The following is a 21,656-nucleotide window of genomic DNA, read 5'->3' as shown; positions in this document are numbered from 1 at the left end:
ACGAGCCTTGAAAGGCTGGATTTCCTGCAGTTAGCCCATGATGCCCGGCTGGACTTTTCGAATGTTTATGTCAAGGTTAGGTCCAGGCTGTCGCGGGAGTTGATGGCTGCTCGCACGGTAAATGTTGCCAATTCAACGGCTCGGCATACTCTCGAGGGGAATTCGTCGTTGTTCGCCTATAATAGTATAGGCCGTTCTCGAATGCCCGAGTTGCAGCTTCCGCGATTCGGTGGGAACTACATGGATTGGCCAGAATTCCACTCGATGTTCTCGACAATGGTGCACAAAGACCATCGTATACCAATCATCGAAAAATTCCAATATCTTCGTGGATGTCTAGATGGTGCTGCGCTAGATACGATTCGTTCCTTGGAACTTTCTGAGGAGAATTACGACAAGGCGTTGAATTTACTAATTTGCGATTCGATAATAAACTGTTACATTTTCAGGCACACGTCAAGGCTATTTTCGGGCTGCAAGGGGTGGAGAAGGGCTCGGCTATCGGCTTGCGCGCGCTCAGCGACAAAATCAATTCGCACTTGCGTGCACTTCAGACCTTGGCGACCCCGCAGGAGATATCCGATGGGTTGCTGATCTTCATCATAGGCACGAAACTGGACCACAAAACAAAGGAGAAATGGGAAGAGAACTTGCCGACGTCAGGATTGCCTCGGTGGTCAAGCATGGCCTCATTTCTGGAAGCGAGATGTCGGATGCTGGAGAATTTGGGGTCAGCCATGGCAACAAGTCCTAGTCAACAGGTGGGAGAAGACAAACCTGTCACCCTTATCACCTCCAGTAACGACCATCCTAACCCCATATGTAACCATTGCAATTCCTCCGAGCATTACATATCTAGATGTCAGGCATTCCTGAATCTCTCTGCGTTTGAACGATACAAAGAAGCAAAGAAGAGCCGCTTGTGTTTAAACTGCCTCAACAAAGGCCATGAATTGCAGAGGTGCAGGTCAGGACTTTGCAGGCATTGCCAGGCCAAACATCACACGCTACTCCACATTCCATCGGGAACTGGTGCTTCATCTTCCTCTTCACCGGCCGAGGAATCGATCCAGCAAGAGGCCGCGACTGTGCTTCTAGCAAGCGGGTGTTCCAGCCCTCCCCCCTCGATCCAGAAATCTCAGCCTAGCCAGAACGTGTTGCTACCTACTGCCCTCGTCCATGTAACAGATCGTTATGGAGGACTTATCCGATGTCGTGCCATTTTGGATTCTGCATCACAGGCAAACTTTGTAACATCTAGACTTGCTGATCAGTTGCAGTTGGATCATCGCTCGTCTTATGTTCACATCTCTGGAATCGGAGATTCCATTCCTTCGAGCAAGTCTGTACATATAGTTGTACAATCCCAGGACGCAAGCTATCGAGCTTCCTTCGCTGCAATTGTCACCAACTCAATTACGGAAATGCAGCCTAACTTCGGCGTAGACGCAAGAGGATTGGGGATAAAAAACATTATCTCCACATAAAATTTGGTGGCAAATTTTATGTGGAGATAATGTTTTTTATCCCCAATCGGCCGACTAATTATTTCGAATTAAATAAAACTCGGCGCAGAAATAAAATTACGATATGTTCTTTAATGCGTGACATCCAAATTGCAAGTGTGGCTTGCCTGCCCTTTACATTGCCGCTCCGATCGCTAAGCGCAGCTTCGCTCGGCCGACGTCGGTAGGCAGACGCAAAGCGGAGATAGCGAAGAGCGAGCTGGCAGAGAGCGTTTAGCAGGGCAAGCAAGCGCAAAGCTTTAACAAACAAATGAGTGACATAGACATAAGTAACAAACAAAATAAGCGGCTGAGGGCCAAGAATTAGGTGCTATTTGGCAAGCAGCTAATCGGCTGGGTTCTGCTCCGAACTTTCACCCCCCGTTGGAAGGCAAAGGCTTTCAACAGATCCATCCTGAAGGGGCAGAACCGCTATTTTTCCAACGGCCCTCTTGAAGATGCTTGCTTGGGTGCTGGGATGATCGTCGAACGCAGCAATCGGCGCTTTTTTACGAAGGCGGCTTGTCGTGATTACGTCTTGATCATCGGGAACCTCTGTAATTGCATAGAATGGCAGGAAATTTGGCAATGTAGAAATTGTTGAAAGTTGAATTTCATTTAGCGTGGATATGTAGGTTTTTAATATATGGAAAAGTTCGCGCTGCTGTTCCTGATTCTCCGATCGCAGTTTTTCGCAGTTTGACCCCGACGTGATCTCTGAGTTGCAGTGTCAATTAATAATCATTCGCGATCGACATTCGTTAGCCATAGCAACTTTTCGGCGGTTAAGCACAATTCGGTGCTAAAACACACTTACATACACCTACACACACGCATTGCTGGCTATTAATTTCTCTGTCGCGACAATTCGGTCCAAGTGCAGTGCAGTGCGGTAGGCAGTGCAGCGAACTCACTAATACACACAAGCGGAGTACAAAGCGGAATCGGACAGCTCGCACAGCCGCACAGCTAAAGGCATTAGCTGTAATCCCTTTGCTTTCGGTTCCCACGTTTATACGTATACAGGGTGTCTTTTTCGGTCGTGCTGAGAGACTCTTTTAAAACCTCAACATGGCAGCACCTGAGCCTACCAATGTCGCGAACGCAGCAATGCCGAGTGATGTAGATTTCTACAAGCACAAGGCCGAGTCCATCGCGCGCCAACTAAAGGCCATGGATCGCTTTCTTACCAAGGAAGAGCTTGCCGAGTTAGATGAGGCAGAACTTCAAGCTCGCTTAGAGCAAATCGAGCGAACGAATGCGGATTTCGATGCCGCTCAAACGAGCCTTGAAAGGCTGGATTTCCTGCAGTTAGCCCATGATGCCCGGCTGGACTTTTCGAATGTTTATGTCAAGGTTAGGTCCAGGCTGTCGCGGGAGTTGATGGCTGCTCGCACGGTAAATGTTGCCAATTCAACGGCTCGGCATACTCTCGAGGGGAATTCGTCGTTGTTCGCCTATAATAGTATAGGCCGTTCTCGAATGCCCGAGTTGCAGCTTCCGCGATTCGGTGGGAACTACATGGATTGGCCAGAATTCCACTCGATGTTCTCGACAATGGTGCACAAAGACCATCGTATACCAATCATCGAAAAATTCCAATATCTTCGTGGATGTCTAGATGGTGCTGCGCTGGATACGATTCGTTCCTTGGAACTTTCTGAGGAGAATTACGACAAGGCGTTGAATTTACTAATGTTGCGATTCGATAATAAACTGTTACATTTTCAGGCACACGTCAAGGCTATTTTCGGGCTGCAAGGGGTGGAGAAGGGCTCGGCTATCGGCTTGCGCGCGCTCAGCGACAAAATCAATTCGCACTTGCGTGCACTTCAGACCTTGGCGACCCCGCAGGAGATATCCGATGGGTTGCTGATCTTCATCATAGGCACGAAACTGGACCACAAAACAAAGGAGAAATGGGAAGAGAACTTGCCGACGTCAGGATTGCCTCGGTGGTCAAGCATGGCCTCATTTCTGGAAGCGAGATGTCGGATGCTGGAGAATTTGGGATCAGCCATGGCAACAAGTCCTAGTCAACAGGTGGGAGAAGACAAACCTGTCACCCTTATCACCTCCAGTAACGACCATCCTAACCCCATATGTAACCATTGCAATTCCTCCGAGCATTACATATCTAGATGTCAGGCATTTCTGAATCTCTCTGCGTTTGAACGATACAAAGAAGCAAAGAAGAGCCGCTTGTGTTTGAACTGCCTCAACAAAGGCCATGAATTGCAGAGGTGCAGGTCAGGACTTTGCAGGCATTGCCAGGCCAAACATCACACGCTACTCCACATTCCATCGGGAACTGGTGCTTCATCTTCCTCTTCACCGGCCGAGGAATCGATCCAGCAAGAGGCCGCGACTGTGCTTCTAGCAAGCGGGTGTTCCAGCCCTCCCCCTCGATCCAGAAATCTCAGCCTAGCCAGAACGTGTTGCTACCTACTGCACTCGTCCATGTAACAGATCGTTATGGAGCACTTATCCCATGTCGTGCCATTTTGGATTCTGCATCACAGGCAAACTTTGTAACATCTAGACTTGCTGATCAGTTGCAGTTGGATCATCGCTCGTCTTATGTTCACATCTCTGGAATCGGAGATTCCATTCTACCTTCGAGCAAGTCTGTACATATAGTTGTACAATCCCAGGACGCAAGCTATCGAGCTTCCTTCGCTGCAATTGTCACCAACTCAATTACGGAAATGCAGCCTAACTTCGGCGTAGACGCAAAGGATTGGCCAATGCCGAATAATCTAAAACTAGCTGATCCTAATTTCTCCAAGCCCCAACGTATCGATCTGTTGATAGGTTCTGGTTTGTTCTTCGATTTAATGTGCGTCGGACAGATTCGACTATCAGCCCAATTGCCAACATTGCAGGAGACAAAACTTGGTTGGATAGTATCAGGAAGCATTGATAGCTCGGAGAATAAGCGTGCAGCTTTAGCCGCTTTTGAAAATTCCTCGTGCATCTCTATTGACGATTTTCGACCCACAACGCTGGAGTACCAAAACTTAGAGCAGCAATGCAGGAAGCAGCTGCTCGAGTGCCAGGTGCAAGTGGAAAAACTGCGATCGGAGAATCAGGAACTGCAGCGCGAACTTTTCCATATATTAAAAACCTACATATCCACGCTAAATGAAATTCATCTTTCAACAATTTCTACATTGCCAAATTTCCTGCCATTCTATACAATTACAGAGGTTCCCGATGATCAAGACGTAATCACGACAAGCCGCCTTCGTAAAGAAGCGCCGATTGCTGCGTTCGACGATCATCCCAGCGTAGCCGCCAGCTGCGCCCAAGCAAGCATCTTCAAGAGGGCCGTTGGAAAAATAGCGGTTCTGCCCCTTCAGGATGGATCTGTTGAAAGCCTTTGCCTTCCAACGGGGGGTGAATGTTCGGAGCAGAACCCAGCCGATTAGCTGCTTGCCAAATAGCACCTAATTCTTGGCCCTCAGCCGCTTATTTTGTTTGTTACTTATGTCTATGTCACTCATTTGTTTGTTAAAGCTTTGCGCTTGCTTGCCCTGCTAAACGCTCTCTGCCAGCTCGCTCTTCGCTATCTCCGCTTTGCGTCTGCCTACCGACGTCGGCCGAGCGAAGCTGCGCTTAGCGATCGGAGCGGCAATGTAAAGGGCAGGCAAGCCACACTTGCAATTTGGATGTCACGCATTAAAGAACATATCGTAATTTTATTTCTGCGCCGAGTTTTGTTTAATTCGAAATAATTAGTCGGCCGATTGGGGATAAAAAACATTATCTCCACAGCCAGTACACTGATATATATTTCCAGGGGCTTCACATTGCTGTACTCGGAATAGGGCATTGTGATTGTTATCTTTGAAGTGCCCGTATTGATGCTCTCCAGCAGGATCATGTAGCCCTTGATGCCAGCGGCTTCGAACTTCTCGAGGGCGGGGGGCACAGTGTGGTAGGGGCTTTTCGAGAAGGTGAGGAACCGCATTGCGGGCGGCTTCTTGCTGTCATGCTCCGAGATGTCCCAGTTGAACTCGATTCCCTCGAGGGTGAAGAACTCGTTGCCCTGAGAGTCGAAGGCGCCTCCTCCAGGTAGAGCTGCCGTGTGGCAGTCCGCACGTTCAGACTGCTAATTTTGTCCACTATTACGTCGCAGCGCAGCATGGCACCGGTCTGCACTTCCTCCGCAAACACGATGGCCGTGTTGCGGCGTCGCTCGCGGGTCCGCACTGTGACCACTGCCTCGTAGGCGCATTCGCTGAAGACATGATACACCGGTTGCACAGATATAAGGTCTTGACGGGAAGATGTCCTGAAATATATTTGTATGTAGGTATTGTAATATTTTGTTGAGGTTAGGTTAATTTGAGGTTAGTGTCCGTCAGTCGACGTTAAAACATCTTAAAACATAAAATAAAACATTAAAGACTATGCAATACCAAGATAGTGGTACGGGGGACGGCCCGTAGACGGAACTAGCTTTTAAACAATGCTTAGGATGTTAGCCCAAAAGAGAAAAATTGGATCCTGGCGCAATATCTTGGTATTGCACAGTGATTGCTTGCGACCCTTCAATTCGCTCCAGCAGCGATCAAATACCAAACAACAAAAATAAATATTTTGAGGTTAAAATGCCGGTCTAGCCGTGCCGACGCCTCTCACCATTTGTAGCAATTTCGTTCGTCCACCTCCAAAGTTAAGTTGACGGGTTTGTCGTTGAAAATGGGAAGCAACACTCGCGGTTGGTTTAACTTCACAGCGTTAGTCAATTTATGAGCCGCAAATATTAGGAATACGAAGTATAAGTCGCATGCTGCCATATCGAGATTATACCCGCGGTTTTTTTTACAAGAAGTTAATAGCTCTTCTTTGCAAATGGGCAGCAGCGTTCTCTGGCGACTTAACTTTTAACTTAACATTGTAACTAAACTTTGTAACTTATTTTTATAACTTTTAACTACTTTAAGGAAATAACAAGAACACGCGCAGTTTTCATAAATTAAAATGCCAGGGATGTGATGTTCAGTGTAACCGATTTATCGAAATATACCGTCCGACCCTCAGAAATAGACCGTAAATATACTAACGAATTCAAGTTCTTTATACATATTCCTCGTTTTTGATATTCCGTCGAATATTTCTTGCTAGATAGATCTCTCAGCTGTGCCCACATAATTAAATCCAATTAATGAACCTATTTTCTAATTAACTGGTTTATTTTAAATACTTGCTTTTATTGGACTTAGCATAAAAAAGGCCGACAAAAAAAGCGTAATAGAATAATAATAAAGAGAATAACCTGTTGCACAATTTTGATATTCCATTCCTGAAACCGTCAGCCCTCGCTAGACTTATAAGTTAATTTAGCGGTAAACGGAACAAATCCGCATTAGTTCAAAATATCCATACAGAGCCAATAGTTTAATCATTAGAGTCAAATTAAACCCTTTTCATGTTATTTATCCCATAGAACATGTAACCAGCGATGGCAATAAAATACATGCAATTTACAATTTAGCAAAAGGTCCTGTATCGTCCAAAAATATATCCGTAGCCAGCTTATGTATATTCTCCGGATAGCAGGCATATTTGGCAAGATCCTTCACACCAGCATCCAGCAAAACATCATCGTCAATGAAGAAATGTCCGGTGTAGTCCCTAGCATCCCGGCTAATAATTGCATACGCAGCGTCGGCCATTACCTCGGGCTTGCGGGAGTACAAAGCCCCATCTGGGCCACTGAGCATCTCCACCGCTGCCGTGTGAACCGTTGTACGCGGCCACAGAGCATTTACGGCGATTCCTTGGTCACGGAACTCCTCCGACATTCCCAGAACACACATGGACATTCCGTATTTGGCGATCGTGTACGCGGCGTGATTGGCGAACCACTGCGGCTTCATGTTCAGCGGGGGCGACTGGTTCAGTATGTGCGGATTGTCGCTCTTCAGCAGATACGGCAAGCAGCTTTTCGATCTGTGGAGTTTGATCGGACGCAATGAGATTGGTAGATAAGCCCGATGGCCCACTTACACCAGAAATGTCCCCCTAGTGTTGATGTTCTGCATCAGGTCATAGCGCTTCATCTCCGTGTCGAGTGTGGGGGTCATGGATATGGCACTGGCATTGTTGATAACGATATCGATGCCTCCGAACTTGGCCACTGCTGCCTCCACGGTCTGCTGGACTTGCTTCTCATCGCGCACATCGACAATGCAGGCTAACGCCCGGCCTCCAGCCCGCTCGACTAGTGCGGAATACATAGATCAAACTCCATCCAGAAATGGCTGCAGGAGCTCATTTACTCTCCTCAGCCGCCGTATAGATGGTTCCAGGTAGCTTGGGATGTGGTTCCGCCGTCTTGGCAGCGATCACTATATTCGCCCCATCGCGAGCTGCCTTCAGGGCTATCGCCTTGCCGATTCCACGGGATCCGCCGGTAATGAACAGGATTTTGCCTCTCAGCTTGCTAACGGATTAGTCAGATTAGCGAACAACTTTGACCTCGTCTCGCCCCTAGTTTGTGCAGACTTACCCAGTGTTCTTCATGATTGCGTTGTCGAGTGAACTAAGTCAACTGAAGAAATGGGCTTTATTTCTGGTATATGAATGTCCAATCAGAAGAGATTACGACAACTCTAATCACAGTGAGTTCCAGGTAAAAGTAGATTTACTCAAGTCGAACCTTTCATACTCTTTCCAGGATCAAAGGTCGGATACCATGGATAGAAAATGCATATATTTTAAAGATAAAATTTAATACGCTGTGTGTATGTACAGGCATAGGTATGATAGCACCAACAAATAAACATGTCAAATAAAAAGCTTCGATGTGTCGCAGTTGTTTATTAATTATACCCGATACTCAAAATGAGTATTTGGGTATATTAGATTTGTGGTAAAAGTGGATGTGTGTAACGTCCAGAAGGAATCGTTTCCGACCCCATAAAGTATATATATTCTTGATCAGCATCAATAGCCGAGTCGATTGAGCCCTGTCTGTCTGTCCGTCCGTCCGTCTGTCCGTCTGTCCGTCCCCTTCAGCGCCTAGTGCTCAAAGACTATAAGAGCTAGAGCAACGATGTTTTGGATCCAGACTTCTGTGATATGTCACTGCTACAAAAATATTTCAAAACTTCGCCCCGCCCACTTCCGCTCCCATAAGGACGAAAATCTGTGGCATCCACAATTTTAAAGATATGAGAAAACCAAAAACGTAGAGTTGTAGAGAATGACCATATCTTTAAGACTGCGGAATCTGAATTGGATCGTATTATTATTATAGCCAGCATCAAGAAAACAATTTAATTTTTTCTCGCCCTGTCTCTCTCTAACACACACGTAGCATAGGCGGCTTTGCTTAGAGTAAAACATTAGCGCCTAGATCTCAAAGACTACAAAAGCTAGAGCAACCAAATTTGGTATCCACACTCCTAATATATCGGACCGAGACGAGTTTGTTTCAAAATTTCGCCCCACCCCCTTCCGCCCACACAAAGGACGAAAATCTGTTGCATCCACAATATTGCACATTCGAGAAAACTAAAAACGCAGAATCATAGATAATGACCATATCTATCAGATTGCTGAATCTGGATCAGATCAGATCATTTTTATAGCCAATAGGAACAAATCAATTTGCAGTGGCTACGCAGAGCCCGACGTCACGCTCAGACTGATTTTCTGTCTCTCTCGCACGCACTCTTTGTCGTGTCGTTTAATATTAGCGGCGTCTGCCGGAGAAGAGCCATACTGACTTAGTATCGGGTATAGCCGTAGAGTTGCGGTGTCCGCAGCAACTCACAACGTTCCCCCTCGTATATTTATGATTTCCCTATTTTAAACAGCTGCGGTCAACATCTACGTCATCATTGGGCCCAACGATCAGCGTAAGACAATAACGCCGGAGTGAGTAATTATGTACAGCGAAAACTAGTTTTGTCTAAATTTAAGTGTAAATCTGGCTGCTGCTTGGTGCACGAGAAGAGTCGCCAGCCCTGGCCGGAACAGCTGATGGAATATGTAACGCAATCCACATTGGCCCACATTCAAGCAGCATCATGTTACAAATGAGTCGCAGCTCCACCCGCGCCACTCTGTTGAGGATGCGGCACCGGAAGCTAGTCTCCACCTGGTCGCCGCTAGCAACGGCATTCAATGCGCCGCCGTCGAAGCGCATCAACTTTACCCGCGAGGTTGCGGTGAGCCATGAAATCCTCCAGCCTGGAGAGCGCAGATCTTAATCAATTTTTCATGGACAGGGCCTTTTCCGGATGCCCGAGCTTTGCACTTTCGAAGGTTTCTATTTGCTAAGGGACAATGTGGAGAACAAATCGCAGGATCTCATCGCAGAGGCGATTTCCAGTCAAAGACAACGCAAAATGGTCGACATATTCGACGAGCTCTCCGACTCCCTGTGCAAGGTAGCCGACCTGGCCGAGTTCATACGGATCGCGCACCCCAAGAACAAGTACATGGAGGCGGCGGAGCAGGCCTGCATCAGCATTTGCTGTGTGGTGGAGAGGTGAGGTCATGCCCATCAAGAGATCTATTCCCGCTCAAAACTGTTTCACCTGCCGGAAGCGGAACGCCTTCGAGTGGTGCGTCTCAACGACTACATCCTACAGCTGGGGCAGAAGTTCATGAACGGAGCAGCCTTTTGCTAAATTGTAAATTGCATGTATTTTATTGCCATCGCTGGTTACATGTTCTATGGGATAAATAACATGAAAAGGGTTTAATTTGACTCTAATGATTAAACTATTGGCTCTGTATGGATATTTTGAAATAATGCGGATTCGTTCCGTTTACCGCTAAATTAACTTATAAGTCTAGCGAGGGCTGACGGTTTCAGGAATGGAATATCAAAATTGTGCAACAGGTTATTCTCTTTATTATTATTCTCTTACGTTTTTTTGTTGGCCTTTTTTATGCTAAGTCCAATAAAAGCAAGTATTTAAAATAAACCAGTTAATTAGAAAATAGGTTCATTAATTGGATACAATTATGTGGGCAGAGCTGAGAGATCTATCTAGCTAGAAATATTCGACGGAATATAAAAAACGAGGAATATGTATAAAGAACTTGAATTCGTCAGTATATTTACGGTATATTTCTCAGGGTCGGACGGTATATTTCGATAAATCGGTCACACTGAACATCACATCCCTGGCATTTTAATTTATGAAAACTGCGCGTGTTTTTGTTATTTCCTTAAAGTAGTTAAAAGTTATAAAAATAAGTTACAAAGTTTAGTTACAAAGTTAAGTCCCCAGAGAACGCTGCTGCCCATTTGCAAAGAAGAGCTATTAACCTCTTGTAAAAAAAAGCGGGTATAATCTCGATATGGCAGCATGCGACTAATACTTCGTATTCCTAATATTTGCGGCTCATAAATTGACTGACGCTGTGAAGTTAAACCAACCGCGAGTGTTGCTTCCTATTTTCAACGACAAACCCGTCAACTTCACTTTGGAGGTGGACGAACGAAATTGCTACAAATGGTGAGAGGCGTCGGCACGTGTGAAGCCCCTGGAAATATATATCAGTGTACTGGCCAATATCATTATTAACCTTCTGGCCATCTGGAGAGTATAGGTCGAAGGCCACCTCGTGCCGCTCGCCCTCCACCGTCACCCAGTTGTGAGGCAGGAGGCTGATGCCCAGCTTATTGGGCTCTGCCACTGTCAACAGGGCACTGGGGCCCTTGGTGTTCTTATCGGTTGCAGTGTTGCCCATTAAGCTGGCCACTGTGGCATCCTCCACTTCGAGGAAGTACTGGTTGCTCTTCGTAATATCATGCGGCTTGTCCATCTTCAGCTGGAGAATGCGGAAGCTAATGGAGTCTTTTTTCAGGATCGTAACCTCGGAAGGCTCGATAATGATATTGGCCAGTACACTGATATATATTTCCAGGGGCTTCACATTGCTGTACTCGGCATAGGGCATTGTGATTGTTATCTTTGAAGTGCCCGTATTGATACCCTCCAGCAGGATCATGTAGCCCTTGATGCCAGCGGCTTCGAACTTCTCGAGGGCGGGGGGCACAGTGTGGTAGGGGCTTTTCGAGATGGTGAGGAACCGCATTGCGGGCGGCTTCTTGCTGTCATGCTCCGAGATGTCCCAGTTGAACTCGATTCCCTCGAGGGTGAAGAACTCGTTGCCCTGAGAATCGAAGGCGTGCAGCTCGAAGATCGCTGGCGCCTCCTCCAGGTAGAGCTGCCGTGTGGCAGTCCACACGTTCAGACTGCTAATTTTGTCCACTATTACGTCGCAGCGCAGCATGGCACCGGTCTGCACTTCCTCTGCAAACACGATGGCCGTGTTGCGGCGTCGCTCGCGGGTCCGCACTGTGACCACTGCCTCGTAGGCGCATTCGCTGAAGCCATGATACACCGGTTGCACAGATATAAGGTCTTGACGGGAAGATGTCCTGAAATATATTTGTATGTAGGTATTGTAATATTTTGTTGAGGTTAGGTTAATTTGAGGTTAGTGTCCGTCAGTCGACGTTAAAACATCTTAAAACATAAAATAAAACATTAAAGACTATGCAATACCAAGATAGTGGTACGGGGGGACGGCCCGTAGACGGAACTAGCTTTTAAACAATGCTTAGGATGTTAGCCCAAAAGAGAAGTATTTGATCCTGGCGCAATATCTTGGTATTGCATAGTGATTGCTTGCGACCCTTCAATTCGCTCCAGCAGCGATCAAATACCAAACAACAAAAATAAATATTTTGAGGTTAAAATGCCGGTCTAGCCGTGCCGACGCCTCTCACCATTTGTAGCAATTTCGTTCGTCCACCTCCAAAGTTAAGTTGACGGGTTTGTCGTTGAAAATGGGAAGCAACACTCGCGGTTGGTTTAACTTCACAGCGTCAGTCAATTTATGAGCCGCAAATATTAGGAATACGAAGTATAAGTCGCATGCTGCCATATCGAGATTATACCCGCGTTTTTTTTACAAGAGGTTAATAGCTCTTCTTTGCAAATGGGCAGCAGCGTTCTCTGGGGACTTAACTTTTAACTTAACTTTGTAACTAAACTTTGTAACTTATTTTTATAACTTTTAACTACTTTAAAGAAATAACAAAAACACGCGCAGTTTTCATAAATTAAAATGCCAGGGATGTGATGTTCAGTGTGCCCGATTTATCGAAATATACCGTCCGACCCTCAGAAATATACCGTAAATATACTAACGAATTCAAGTTCTTTATACATATTCCTCGTTTTTGATATTCCGTCGAATATTTCTAGCTAGATAGATCTCTCAGCTCTGCCCACATAATTGTATCCAATTAATGAACCTATTTTCTAATTAACTGGTTTATTTTAAATACTTGCTTTTATTGGACTTAGCATAAAAAAGGCCAACAAAAAAAACGTAACCTGTTGCACAATTTTGATATTCCATTCCTGAATCCGTCAGCCCTCGCTAGACTTATAAGTTAATTTAGCGGTAAACGGAACGAATCCGCATTAGTTCAAAATATCCATACAGAGCCAATAGTTTAATCATTAGAGTCAAATTAAACCCTTTTTATGTTATTTATCCCATAGAACATGTAACCAGCGACGGCAATAAAATACATGCAATTTACAATTTAGCAAAAGGTCCTGTATCGTCCAAAAATATATCCGTAGCAAGTGTTCGGAGCAGAACCCAGCCGATTAGCTGCTTGCCAAATAGCACCTAATTCTTGGCCCTCAGCCGCTTATTTTGTTTGTTACTTATGTCTATGTCACTCATTTGTTTGTTAAAGCTTTGCGCTTGCTTGCCCTGCTAAACGCTCTCTGCCAGCTCGCTCTTCGCTATCTCCGCTTTGCGTCTGCCTACCGACGTCGGTCGAGCGAAGCTGCGCTTAGCGATCGGAGCGGCAATGTAAAGGGCAGGCAAGCTACACTTGCAATTTGGATGTCACGCATTAAAGAACATATCGTAATTTTATTTCTGCGCCGAGTTTTATTTAATTCGAAATAATTAGTCGGCCGATTGGGGATAAAAAACATTATCTCCACATAAAGTTTGGTGACCCCGACGTGATCTCTGAGTTGCAGTGTCAATTAATAATCATTCGCGATCGACATTCGCTAGCCCTAGCAAATTTTCGGCGGTTAAGCACAATTCGGTGCTAAAACACACTTACATACACCTACATACACGCATTGCTGGCTATTAATTTCTCTGTCGCGACAATTCGGTCAGTGCAGTGCGGTAGGCAGTGCAGCGAACTCACTAATACACACAAGCGGAGTACAAAGCGGAATCGGACAGCTCGCACAGCCGCACAGCTAAAGGCATTAGCTGTAATCCCTTTGCTTTCGGTTCCCACGTTTATACGTCTTTTTCGGTCGTGCTGAGTGACTCTTTTAAAACCTCAACATGGCAGCACCTGAGCCTACCAATGTCGCGAACGCAGCAATGCCGAGTGATGTAGATTTCTACAAGCACAAGGCCGAGTCCATCGCGCGCCAACTAAAGGCCATGGATCGCTTTCTCACCAAGGAAGAGCTTGCCGAGTTAGATGAGGCTCAAGCTCGCTTAGAGCAGATCGAGCGAATGAATGCGGATTTCGATGCCGCTCAAACGAGCCTTGAAAGGCTGGATTTCCTGCAGTTAGCCCATGATGCCCGGCTGGACTTTTCGATTGTTTATGTCAAGGTTAGGTCCAGGCTGTCGCGGGAGTTGATGGCTGCTCGCACGGTAAATGTTGCCAATTCAACGGCTCGGCATACTCTCGAGGGGAATTCGTCGTTGTTCGCCTATAATAGTATAGGCCGTTCTCGAATGCCCGAGTTGCAGCTTCCGCGATTCGGGGGGAACTACATGGATTGGCCAGAATTCCACTCGATGTTCTCGACAATGGTGCACAAAGACCATCGTATACCAATCATCGAAAAATTCCAATATCTTCGTGGATGTCTAGATGGTGCTGCGCTGGATACGATTCGTTCCTTGGAACTTTCTGAGGAGAATTACGACAAGGCGTTGAATTTGCTAATGTTGCGATTCGATAATAAACTGTTACATTTTCAGGCACACGTCAAGGCTATTTTCGGGCTGCAAGGGGTGGAGAAGGGCTCAGCTATCGGCTTGCGCGCGCTCAGCGACAAAATCAATTCGCACTTGCGTGCACTTCAGACCTTGGCGACCCCGCAGGAGATTTCGGATGGGTTGCTGATCTTCATCATAGGCACGAAACTGGACCACAAAACAAAGGAGAAATGGGAAGAGAACTTGCCGACGTCAGGATTGCCTCGGTGGTCAAGCATGGCCTCATTTTTGGAAGCGAGATGTCGGATGCTGGAGAATTTGGGATCAGCCATGGCAACAAGTCCTAGTCAACAGGTGGGAGAAGACAATCCTGTCACCCTTATCACCTCCAGTAACGACCATCCTAACCCCATATGTAACCATTGCAATTCCTCCGAGCATTACATATCTAGATGTCAGGCATTCCTGAATCTCTCTGCGTTTGAACGATACAAAGAAGCAAAGAAGAGCCGCTTGTGTTTGAACTGCCTCAACAAAGGCCATGAATTGCAGAGGTGCAGGTCAGGACTTTGCAGGCATTGCCAGGCCAAACATCACACGCTACTCCACATTCCATCGGGAACTGGTGCTTCATCTTCCTCTTCACCGGCCGAGGAATCGATCCAGCAAGAGGCCGCGACTGTGCTTCTAGCAAGCGGGTGCTCTAGCCCTCCCCCCTCGATCCAGAAATCTCAGCCTAGCCAGAACGTGTTGCTACCTACTGCCCTCGTCCATGTAACAGATCGTTATGGAGCACTTATCCCATGTCGTGCCATTTTGGATTCTGCATCACAGGCAAACTTTGTAACATCTAGACTGGCTGATCAGTTGCAGTTGGATCATCGCTCGTCTTTTGTTCACATCTCTGGAATCGGAGATTCCATTCTACCTTCGAGCAAGTCTGTACATATAGTTGTACAATCCCAGGACGCAAGCTATCGAGCTTCCTTCGCTGCAATTGTCACCAACTCAATTACGGAAATGCAGCCTAACTTCGGCGTAGACGCAAAGGATTGGCCAATGCCGAATAATCTAAAACTAGCTGATCCTAATTTCTCCAAGCCCCAACGTATCGATCTGTTGATAGGTTCTGGTTTGTTCTTCGATTTAATGTGCGTCGGACAGATTCGACTATCAGCCCAATTGCCAACATTGCAGGAGACAAAACTTGGTTGGATAGTATCAGGAAGCATTGATAGCTCGGAGAATAAGCGTGCAGCTTTAGCCGCTTTTGAAAATTCCTCGTGCATCTCTATTGACGATTTTCGACCCACAACGCTGGAGTACCAAAACTTAGAGCAGCAATGCAGGAAGCAGCTGCTCGAGTGCCAGGTGCAAGTGGAAAAACTGCGATCGGAGAATCAGGAACTGCAGCGCGAACTTTTCCATATATTAAAAACCTACATATCCACGCTAAATGAAATTCAACTTTCAACAATTTCTACATTGCCAAATTTCCTGCCATTCTATGCAATTACAGAGGTTCCCGATGATCAAGACGTAATCACGACAAGCCGCCTTCGTAAAGAAGCGCCGATTGCTGCGTTCGACGATCATCCCAGCGTAGCCGCCAGCTGCGCCCAAGCAAGCATCTTCAAGAGGGCCGTTGGAAAAATAGCGGTTCTGCCCCTTCAGGATGGATCTGTTGAAAGCCTTTGCCTTCCAACGGGGGGCGAATGTTCGGAGCAGAACCCAGCCGATTAGCTGCTTGCCAAATAGCACCTAATTCTTGGCCCTCAGCCGCTTATTTTGTTTGTTACTTATGTCTATGTCACTCATTTGTTTGTTAAAGCTTTGCGCTTGCTTGCCCTGCTAAACGCTCTCTGCCAGCTCGCTCTTCGCTATCTCCGCTTTGCGTCTGCCTACCGACGTCGGCCGAGCGAAGCTGGGCTTAGCGATCGGAGCGGCAATGTAAAGGGCAGGCAAGCCACACTTGCAATTTGGATGTCACGCATTAAAGAACATATCGTAATTTTATTTCTGCGCCGAGTTTTATTTAATTCGAAATAATTAGTCGGCCGATTGGGGATAAAAAACATTATCTCCACAGCAAGCTTATGTATATTCTCCGGATAGCAGGCATATTTGGCAAGATCCTTCACACCAGCATCCAGCAAAACATCATCGTCAATGAAGAAATGTCCGGTGTAGTCCCTAGCATCCCGGCTAATAATTGCATACGCAGCGTCGGCCATTACCTCGGGCTTGCGGGAGTACAAAGCCCCATCTGGGCCACTGAGCATCTCCACCGCTGCCGTGTGAACCGTTGTACGCGGCCACAGAGCATTTACGGCGATTCCTTGGTCACGGAACTCCTCCGACATTCCCAGAACACACATGGACATTCCGTATTTGGCGATCGTGTACGCGGCGTGATTGGCGAACCACTGCGGCTTCATGTTCAGCGGGGGCGACTGGTTCAGTATGTGCGGATTGTCGCTCTTCAGCAGATACGGCAAGCAGCTTTTCGATCTGTGGAGTTTGATCGGACGCAATGAGATTGGCAGATAAGCCCGATGGCCGACTTACACCAGAAATGTCCCCCTAGTGTTGATGTTCTGCATCAGGTCATAGCGCTTCATCTCCGTGTCGAGTATGGGGGTCATGGATATGGCACTGGCATTGTTGATAACGATATCGATGCCTCCGAACTTGGCCACTGCTGCCTCCACGGCCTGCTGGACTTGCTTCTCATCGCGCACATCGACAATGCAGGCTAACGCCCGGCCTCCAACCCGCTCGACTAGTGCGGAATACAAAGATCAAACTCCATCCAGAAATGGCTGCACGAGCTCACTTACTCTCCTCAGCCGCCGTATAGATGGTTCCAGGTAGCTTGGGATGTGGTTCCGCCGTCTTGGCAGCGATCACTATATTCGCCCCATCGCGAGCTGCCTTCAGGGCTATCGCCTTGCCGATTCCACGGGATGCGCCGGTAATGAACAGGATTTTGCCTCTCAGCTTGCTAACGGATTAGTCAGATTAGCGAACAACTTTGACCTCGCCTCGCCTTATAAGTTAATTTAGCGGTAAACGGAACGAATCCGCATTAGCTCAAAATTTCCATACAGAGCCAATAGTTTAATCATTAGAGTCAAATTAAACCCTTTTTATGTTATTTATCCCATAGAACATGTAACCAGCGACGGCAATAAAATACATGCAATTTACAATTTAGCAAAAGGTCCTGTATCGTCCAAAAATATATCCGTAGCAAGCTTATGTATATTCTCCGGATAGCAGGCATATTTGGCAAGATCCTTCACACCAGCATCCAGCAAAACATCATCGTCAATGAAGAAATGTCCGGTGTAGTCCCTAGCATCCCGGCTAATAATTGCATACGCAGCGTCGGCCATTACCTCGGGCTTGCGGGAGTACAAAGCCCCATCTGGGCCACTGAGCATCTCCACCGCTGCCGTGTGAACCGTTGTACGCGGCCACAGAGCATTTACGGCGATTCCTTGGTCACGGAACTCCTCCGACATTCCCAGAACACACATGGACATTCCGTATTTGGCGATCGTGTACGCGGCGTGATTGGCGAACCACTGCGGCTTCATGTTCAGCGGGGGCAACTGGTTCAGTATGTGCGGATTGTCGCTCTTCAGCAGATACGGCAAGCAGCTTTTCGATCTGTGGAGTTTGATCGGACGCAATGAGATTGGCAGATAAGCCCGATGGCCCACTTACACCAGAAATGTCCCCCTAGTGTTGATGTTCTGCATCAGGTCATAGCGCTTCATCTCCGTGTCGAGTGTGGGGGTCATGGATATGGCACTGGCATTGTTGATAACGATATCGATGCCTCCGAACTTGGCCACTGCTGCCTCCACGGCCTGCTGGACTTGCTTATCATCGCGCCAGGCTAACGCCCGGCCTCCAGCCCGCTCGACTAGTGCGGAATACAAAGATCAAACTCCATCCAGAAATGGCTGCACGAGCTCACTTACTCTCCTCAGCCGCCGTATAGATGGTTCCAGGTAGCTTGGGATGTGGTTCCGCCGTCTTGGCAGCGATCACTATATTCGCCCCATCGCGAGCTGCCTTCAGGGCTATCGCCTTGCCGATTCCACGGGATGCGCCGGTAATGAACAGGGTTTTGCCTCTCAGCTTGCTAACGGATTAGTCAGATTAGCGAACAACTTTGACCTCGCCTCGCCCCTAGTTTGTGCAGACTTACCCAGTGTTCTTCATGATTGCGTTGTCGAGTGAACTAAGTCAACTGAAGAAATTAGCTTTATTTCTGGTATATGAATTTCCAATCAGAAGAGATTACGACAACTCTAATCACAGTGAGTTCCAGGTAAAAGTAGATTTACTCAAGTCGAACCTTTCATACTCTTTCCAGGATCAAAGGTCGGATACCATGGATAGAAAATGCATATATTTTAAAGATAAAATTTAATACGCTGTGTGTATGTACAGGCATAGGTATGATAGCACCAACAAATGAACATGTCAAATAAAAAGCTTCGATGTGTCGCAGTTGTTAATTAATTTTGTCTAAATTTAAGTGTAAATCTGGCTGCTGCTTGGTGCACGAGAAGAGTCGCCAGCCCTGGCCGGAACAGCTGATGGAATATGTAACGCAATCCACATTGGCCCACATTCAAGCAGCATCATGTTACAAATGAGTCGCAGCTCCACCCGCGCCACTCTGTTGAGGATGCGGCACCGGAAGCTAGTCTCCACCTGGTCGCCGCTAGCAACGGCATTCAATGCGCCGCCGTCGAAGCGCACCCGCGAGGATGCGGTGAGCCATGAAATCCTCCAGCATGGAGAGCGCAGATCTTAATCAATTTTTCATGGACAGGGCCTTTTCCGGATGCCCGAGCTTCGCACTTTCGAAGGTTTCTATTTGCTAAGGGACAATGTGGAGAACAAATCGCAGGATCTCATCGCAGAGGCGATTTCCAGTCAAAGACAACGCAAAATGGTCGACATATTCGACGAGCTCTCCGACTCTCTGTGCAAGGTAGCCGACCTGGCCGAGTTCATACGGATCGCGCACCCCAAGAACAAGTACATGGAGGCGGCGGAGCAGGCCTGCATCAGCATTTGCTGTGTGGTGGAGAGGTGAGGTCATGCCCATCAAGAGATCTATTCCCGCTCAAAACTGTTTCGTACTGCAGCTTGAACACCCACAAACCACTCTACCAAGCCCTGAGGAAGTTTGTGGAGCAGGGAGACCTAAAGCCAACCACCGAGGTGGATCAGCATGTGGCCAAGCTCTTCCTCTTCGACTTCGTACAGTGCGGAATTCACCTGCCGGAAGCGGAACGCCTTCGAGTGGTGCGTCTCAACGACTACATCCTACAGCTGGGGCAGAAGTTCATGAACGGAGCAGCCTTTTGCTAAATTGTAAATTGCATGTATTTTATTGCCATCGCTGGTTACATGTTCTAATGATTAAACTATTGGCTCTGTATGGATATTTTGAAATAATGCGGATTCGTTCCGTTTACCGCTAAATTAACTTATAAGTCTAGCGAGGGCTGACGGTTTCAGGAATGGAATATCAAAATTGTGCAACAGGTTATTCTCTTTATTATTATTCTCTTACGTTTTTTTGTTGGCCTTTTTTATGCTAAGTCCAATAAAATCAAGTATTTAAAATAAACCAGTTAATTAGAAAATAGGTTCATTAATTGGATACAATTATGTGGGCAGAGCTGAGAGATCTATCTAGCTAGAAATATTCGACGGAATATCAAAAACGAGGAATATGTATAAAGAACTTGAATTCGTCAGTATATTTACGGTATATTTCTGAGGGTCGGACGGTATATTTCGATAAATCGGTCACACTGAACATCACATCCCTGGCATTTTAATTTATGAAAACTGCGCGTGTTTTTGTTATTTCCTTAAAGTAGTTAAAAGTTATAAAAATAAGTTACAAAGTTTAGTTACAAAGTTAAGTTAAAAGTTAAGTCCCCAGAGAACGCTGCTGCCCATTTGCAAAGAAGAGCTATTAACCTCTTGTAAAAAAAACGCGGGTATAATCTCGATATGGCAGCATGCGACTTATACTTCGTATTCCTAATATTTGCGGCTCATAAATTGACTGACGCTGTGAAGTTAAACCAACCGCGAGTGTTGCTTCCCATTTTCAACGACAAACCCGTCAACTTCACTTTGGAGGTGGACGAACGAAATTGCTACAAATGGTGAGAGGCGTCGGCACGGCTAGACCGGCATTTTAACCTCAAAATATTTATTTTTGTTGTTTGGTATTTGATCGCTGCTGGAGCGAATTGAAGGGTCGCAAGCAATCACTATGCAATACCAAGATATTGCGCCAGGATCAAATACTTCTCTTTTGGGCTAACATCCTAAGCATTGTTTAAAAGCTAGTTCCGTCTACGGGCCGTCCCCCATACACTATCTTGGTATTGCATAGTCTTTAATGTTTTATTTTAGGTTTTAAGATGTTTTAACGTCGACTGACGGACACTAACCTCAAATTAACCTAACCTCAACAAAATATTACAATACCTACATACAAATATATTTCAGGACATCTTCCCGTCAAGACCTTATATCTGTGCAACCGGTGTATCATGGCTTCAGCGAATGCGCCTACGAGGCAGTGGTCACAGTGCGGACCCGCGAGCGACGCCGCAACACGGCCATCGTGTTTGCAGAGGAAGTGCAGACCGGTGCCATGCTGCGCTGCGACGTAATAGTGGACAAAATTAGCAGTCTGAACGTGTGGACTGCCACACGGCAGCTCTACCTGGAGGAGGCGCCAGCGATCTTCGAGCTGCACGCCTTCGACTCTCAGGGCAACGAGTTCTTCACCCTCGAGGGAATCGAGTTCAACTGGGACATCTCGGAGCATGACAGCAAGAAGCCGCCCGCAATGCGGTTCCTCACCATCTCGAAAAGCCCCTACCACACTGTGCCCCCCGCCCTCAAGAAGTTCGAAGCCGCTGGCATCAAGGGCTACATGATCCTGCTGGAGGGTATCAATACGGGCACTTCAAAGATAACAATCACAATGCCCTAGGCCGAGTACAGCAATGTGAAGCCCCTGGAAATATATATCAGTGTACTGGCCAATATCATTATCGAGCCTTCCGAGGTTACGATCCTGAAAAAAGACTCCATTAGCTTCCG

At 46.8% G+C, this 21,656-nt stretch overlaps 9 protein-coding genes across 11 annotated transcripts in view; 3 read left to right on the top strand and 6 right to left on the bottom strand.

The window, feature by feature from the left end:
* Positions 1-5,387: 5,387 nt before the first annotated feature.
* LOC117192991 (nuclear pore membrane glycoprotein 210-like) lies at positions 5,388-6,498 on the bottom strand. The gene is made up of 2 exons (XM_033397723.1): positions 6,153-6,498; positions 5,388-5,802 (listed from the first exon to the last, which is right to left on the bottom strand). Exons 1-2 carry the CDS (start codon positions 6,308-6,310, stop codon positions 5,388-5,390), a joined length of 573 nt encoding a protein of 190 aa, XP_033253614.1. The 5' UTR covers positions 6,311-6,498.
* Positions 6,499-6,896: 398 nt separating this feature from the next.
* Positions 6,897-8,054, bottom strand: LOC117192774 (hydroxysteroid dehydrogenase-like protein 2). The gene is made up of 4 exons (XM_033397522.1): positions 8,026-8,054; positions 7,796-7,959; positions 7,524-7,737; positions 6,897-7,466 (listed from the first exon to the last, which is right to left on the bottom strand). The coding sequence occupies exons 1-4, from the start codon at positions 8,037-8,039 to the stop codon at positions 6,998-7,000; spliced, it is 861 nt and encodes a 286-aa protein (XP_033253413.1). The 5' UTR covers positions 8,040-8,054; the 3' UTR covers positions 6,897-6,997.
* Positions 8,050-10,264, top strand: LOC117192782 (mitochondrial intermediate peptidase-like). Of its 2 annotated transcripts, XR_004474441.1 has the most exons (4): positions 8,050-8,137; positions 8,194-8,276; positions 9,444-9,691; positions 9,752-10,264. XR_004474441.1 is itself a non-coding variant. In XM_033397536.1 (2 exons), the coding sequence occupies exons 1-2, from the start codon at positions 9,551-9,553 to the stop codon at positions 10,016-10,018; spliced, it is 408 nt and encodes a 135-aa protein (XP_033253427.1). In that variant the 5' UTR covers positions 9,430-9,550; the 3' UTR covers positions 10,019-10,264. The 2 variants fall into 2 exon arrangements, 1 of the variants encoding a protein (XP_033253427.1); XM_033397536.1 differs by lacking the exons at positions 8,050-8,137; positions 8,194-8,276 and having other exon boundaries at positions 9,430-9,691.
* LOC117192770 (nuclear pore membrane glycoprotein 210-like) lies at positions 10,154-12,588 on the bottom strand. The gene is made up of 2 exons (XM_033397516.1): positions 12,274-12,588; positions 10,154-11,922 (listed from the first exon to the last, which is right to left on the bottom strand). The coding sequence occupies exons 1-2, from the start codon at positions 12,429-12,431 to the stop codon at positions 10,905-10,907; spliced, it is 1,176 nt and encodes a 391-aa protein (XP_033253407.1). The 5' UTR covers positions 12,432-12,588; the 3' UTR covers positions 10,154-10,904.
* Positions 12,589-13,004: 416 nt separating this feature from the next.
* LOC117192773 (hydroxysteroid dehydrogenase-like protein 2) overlaps positions 13,005-21,656 on the bottom strand; it is a 27,707-nt gene continuing 19,055 nt past the window's right edge. Inside the window, exon 5 of the mRNA XM_033397520.1 lies at positions 13,005-13,114. Within this exon, the coding sequence (XP_033253411.1) occupies positions 13,095-13,114 (20 nt within the window). The 3' untranslated portion in view covers positions 13,005-13,094. The remainder of the gene's footprint in view (positions 13,115-21,656) is intronic.
* Positions 16,553-17,501, bottom strand: LOC117192832 (hydroxysteroid dehydrogenase-like protein 2; the record flags this gene model as incomplete). The annotated part of the gene is made up of 3 exons (XM_033397593.1): positions 16,553-17,003; positions 17,061-17,274; positions 17,333-17,501. Coding segments are annotated over 3 exons (834 nt in total), but the record flags the coding sequence as incomplete, so codon positions are not given.
* LOC117192776 (hydroxysteroid dehydrogenase-like protein 2) lies at positions 17,598-18,877 on the bottom strand. The gene is made up of 4 exons (XM_033397526.1): positions 18,715-18,877; positions 18,485-18,648; positions 18,225-18,426; positions 17,598-18,167 (listed from the first exon to the last, which is right to left on the bottom strand). Exons 1-4 carry the CDS (start codon positions 18,726-18,728, stop codon positions 17,699-17,701), a joined length of 849 nt encoding a protein of 282 aa, XP_033253417.1. The 5' UTR covers positions 18,729-18,877; the 3' UTR covers positions 17,598-17,698.
* Positions 19,000-21,656, top strand: part of LOC117192780 (mitochondrial intermediate peptidase-like) — an 11,833-nt gene continuing 9,176 nt past the window's right edge. Inside the window, exons 1-3 of one of the 2 annotated variants that reach the window (XM_033397533.1) lie at positions 19,000-19,287; positions 19,348-19,610; positions 19,667-19,892. In XM_033397533.1, the coding sequence (XP_033253424.1) occupies positions 19,156-19,287; positions 19,348-19,610; positions 19,667-19,892 (621 nt within the window). In that variant the 5' untranslated portion in view covers positions 19,000-19,155. Of the gene's footprint in view, positions 19,288-19,347; positions 19,611-19,666; positions 20,163-21,656 lie in introns of those variants that run through there. The other variant, XM_033397532.1, reaches the window with a different exon arrangement.
* LOC117192777 (nuclear pore membrane glycoprotein 210-like) lies at positions 20,318-21,571 on the top strand. Its single transcript, XM_033397527.1, has 2 exons — positions 20,318-20,704; positions 21,054-21,571. Exons 1-2 carry the CDS (start codon positions 20,547-20,549, stop codon positions 21,544-21,546), a joined length of 651 nt encoding a protein of 216 aa, XP_033253418.1. The 5' UTR covers positions 20,318-20,546; the 3' UTR covers positions 21,547-21,571.

The sequence above is a fragment of the Drosophila miranda genome (assembly GCF_003369915.1).
Source record: "Drosophila miranda strain MSH22 chromosome Y unlocalized genomic scaffold, D.miranda_PacBio2.1 Contig_Y2_pilon, whole genome shotgun sequence".
Taxonomy (NCBI): Eukaryota; Metazoa; Arthropoda; class Insecta; order Diptera; family Drosophilidae; genus Drosophila; species Drosophila miranda.
Note: the sequence above shows the minus strand (reverse complement) of the source record. Positions and strands in the feature narration are given on the sequence as shown.

Coding starts and splice junctions, on each gene's coding strand:
- LOC117192782 (XM_033397536.1), top strand. CDS start 9,551: ATGTTACAAATGAGTCGCAGCTCCACCCGCGCCACTCTGTTGAGGATG. Junction 9,692..9,751: donor ACTTTACCCGCGAGGTTGCG/GTGAGCCATGAA, acceptor TTTCATGGACAG/GGCCTTTTCCGGATGCCCGA.
- LOC117192774 (XM_033397522.1), bottom strand. Junction 7,738..7,795: donor CTATACGGCGGCTGAGGAGA/GTAAATGAGCTC, acceptor ATTCCGCACTAG/TCGAGCGGGCTGGAGGCCGG. Junction 7,467..7,523: donor ACTAGGGGGACATTTCTGGT/GTAAGTGGGCCA, acceptor CAAACTCCACAG/ATCGAAAAGCTGCTTGCCGT.
- LOC117192776 (XM_033397526.1), bottom strand. Junction 18,427..18,484: donor CTATACGGCGGCTGAGGAGA/GTAAGTGAGCTC, acceptor ATTCCGCACTAG/TCGAGCGGGCTGGAGGCCGG. Junction 18,168..18,224: donor ACTAGGGGGACATTTCTGGT/GTAAGTGGGCCA, acceptor CAAACTCCACAG/ATCGAAAAGCTGCTTGCCGT.
- LOC117192777 (XM_033397527.1), top strand. CDS start 20,547: ATGGCAGCATGCGACTTATACTTCGTATTCCTAATATTTGCGGCTCAT. Junction 20,705..21,053: donor GAACGAAATTGCTACAAATG/GTGAGAGGCGTC, acceptor AATATATTTCAG/GACATCTTCCCGTCAAGACC.
- LOC117192991 (XM_033397723.1), bottom strand. CDS start 6,310: ATGGCAGCATGCGACTTATACTTCGTATTCCTAATATTTGCGGCTCAT. Junction 5,803..6,152: donor GAACGAAATTGCTACAAATG/GTGAGAGGCGTC, acceptor AATATATTTCAG/GACATCTTCCCGTCAAGACC.
- LOC117192770 (XM_033397516.1), bottom strand. CDS start 12,431: ATGGCAGCATGCGACTTATACTTCGTATTCCTAATATTTGCGGCTCAT. Junction 11,923..12,273: donor GAACGAAATTGCTACAAATG/GTGAGAGGCGTC, acceptor AATATATTTCAG/GACATCTTCCCGTCAAGACC.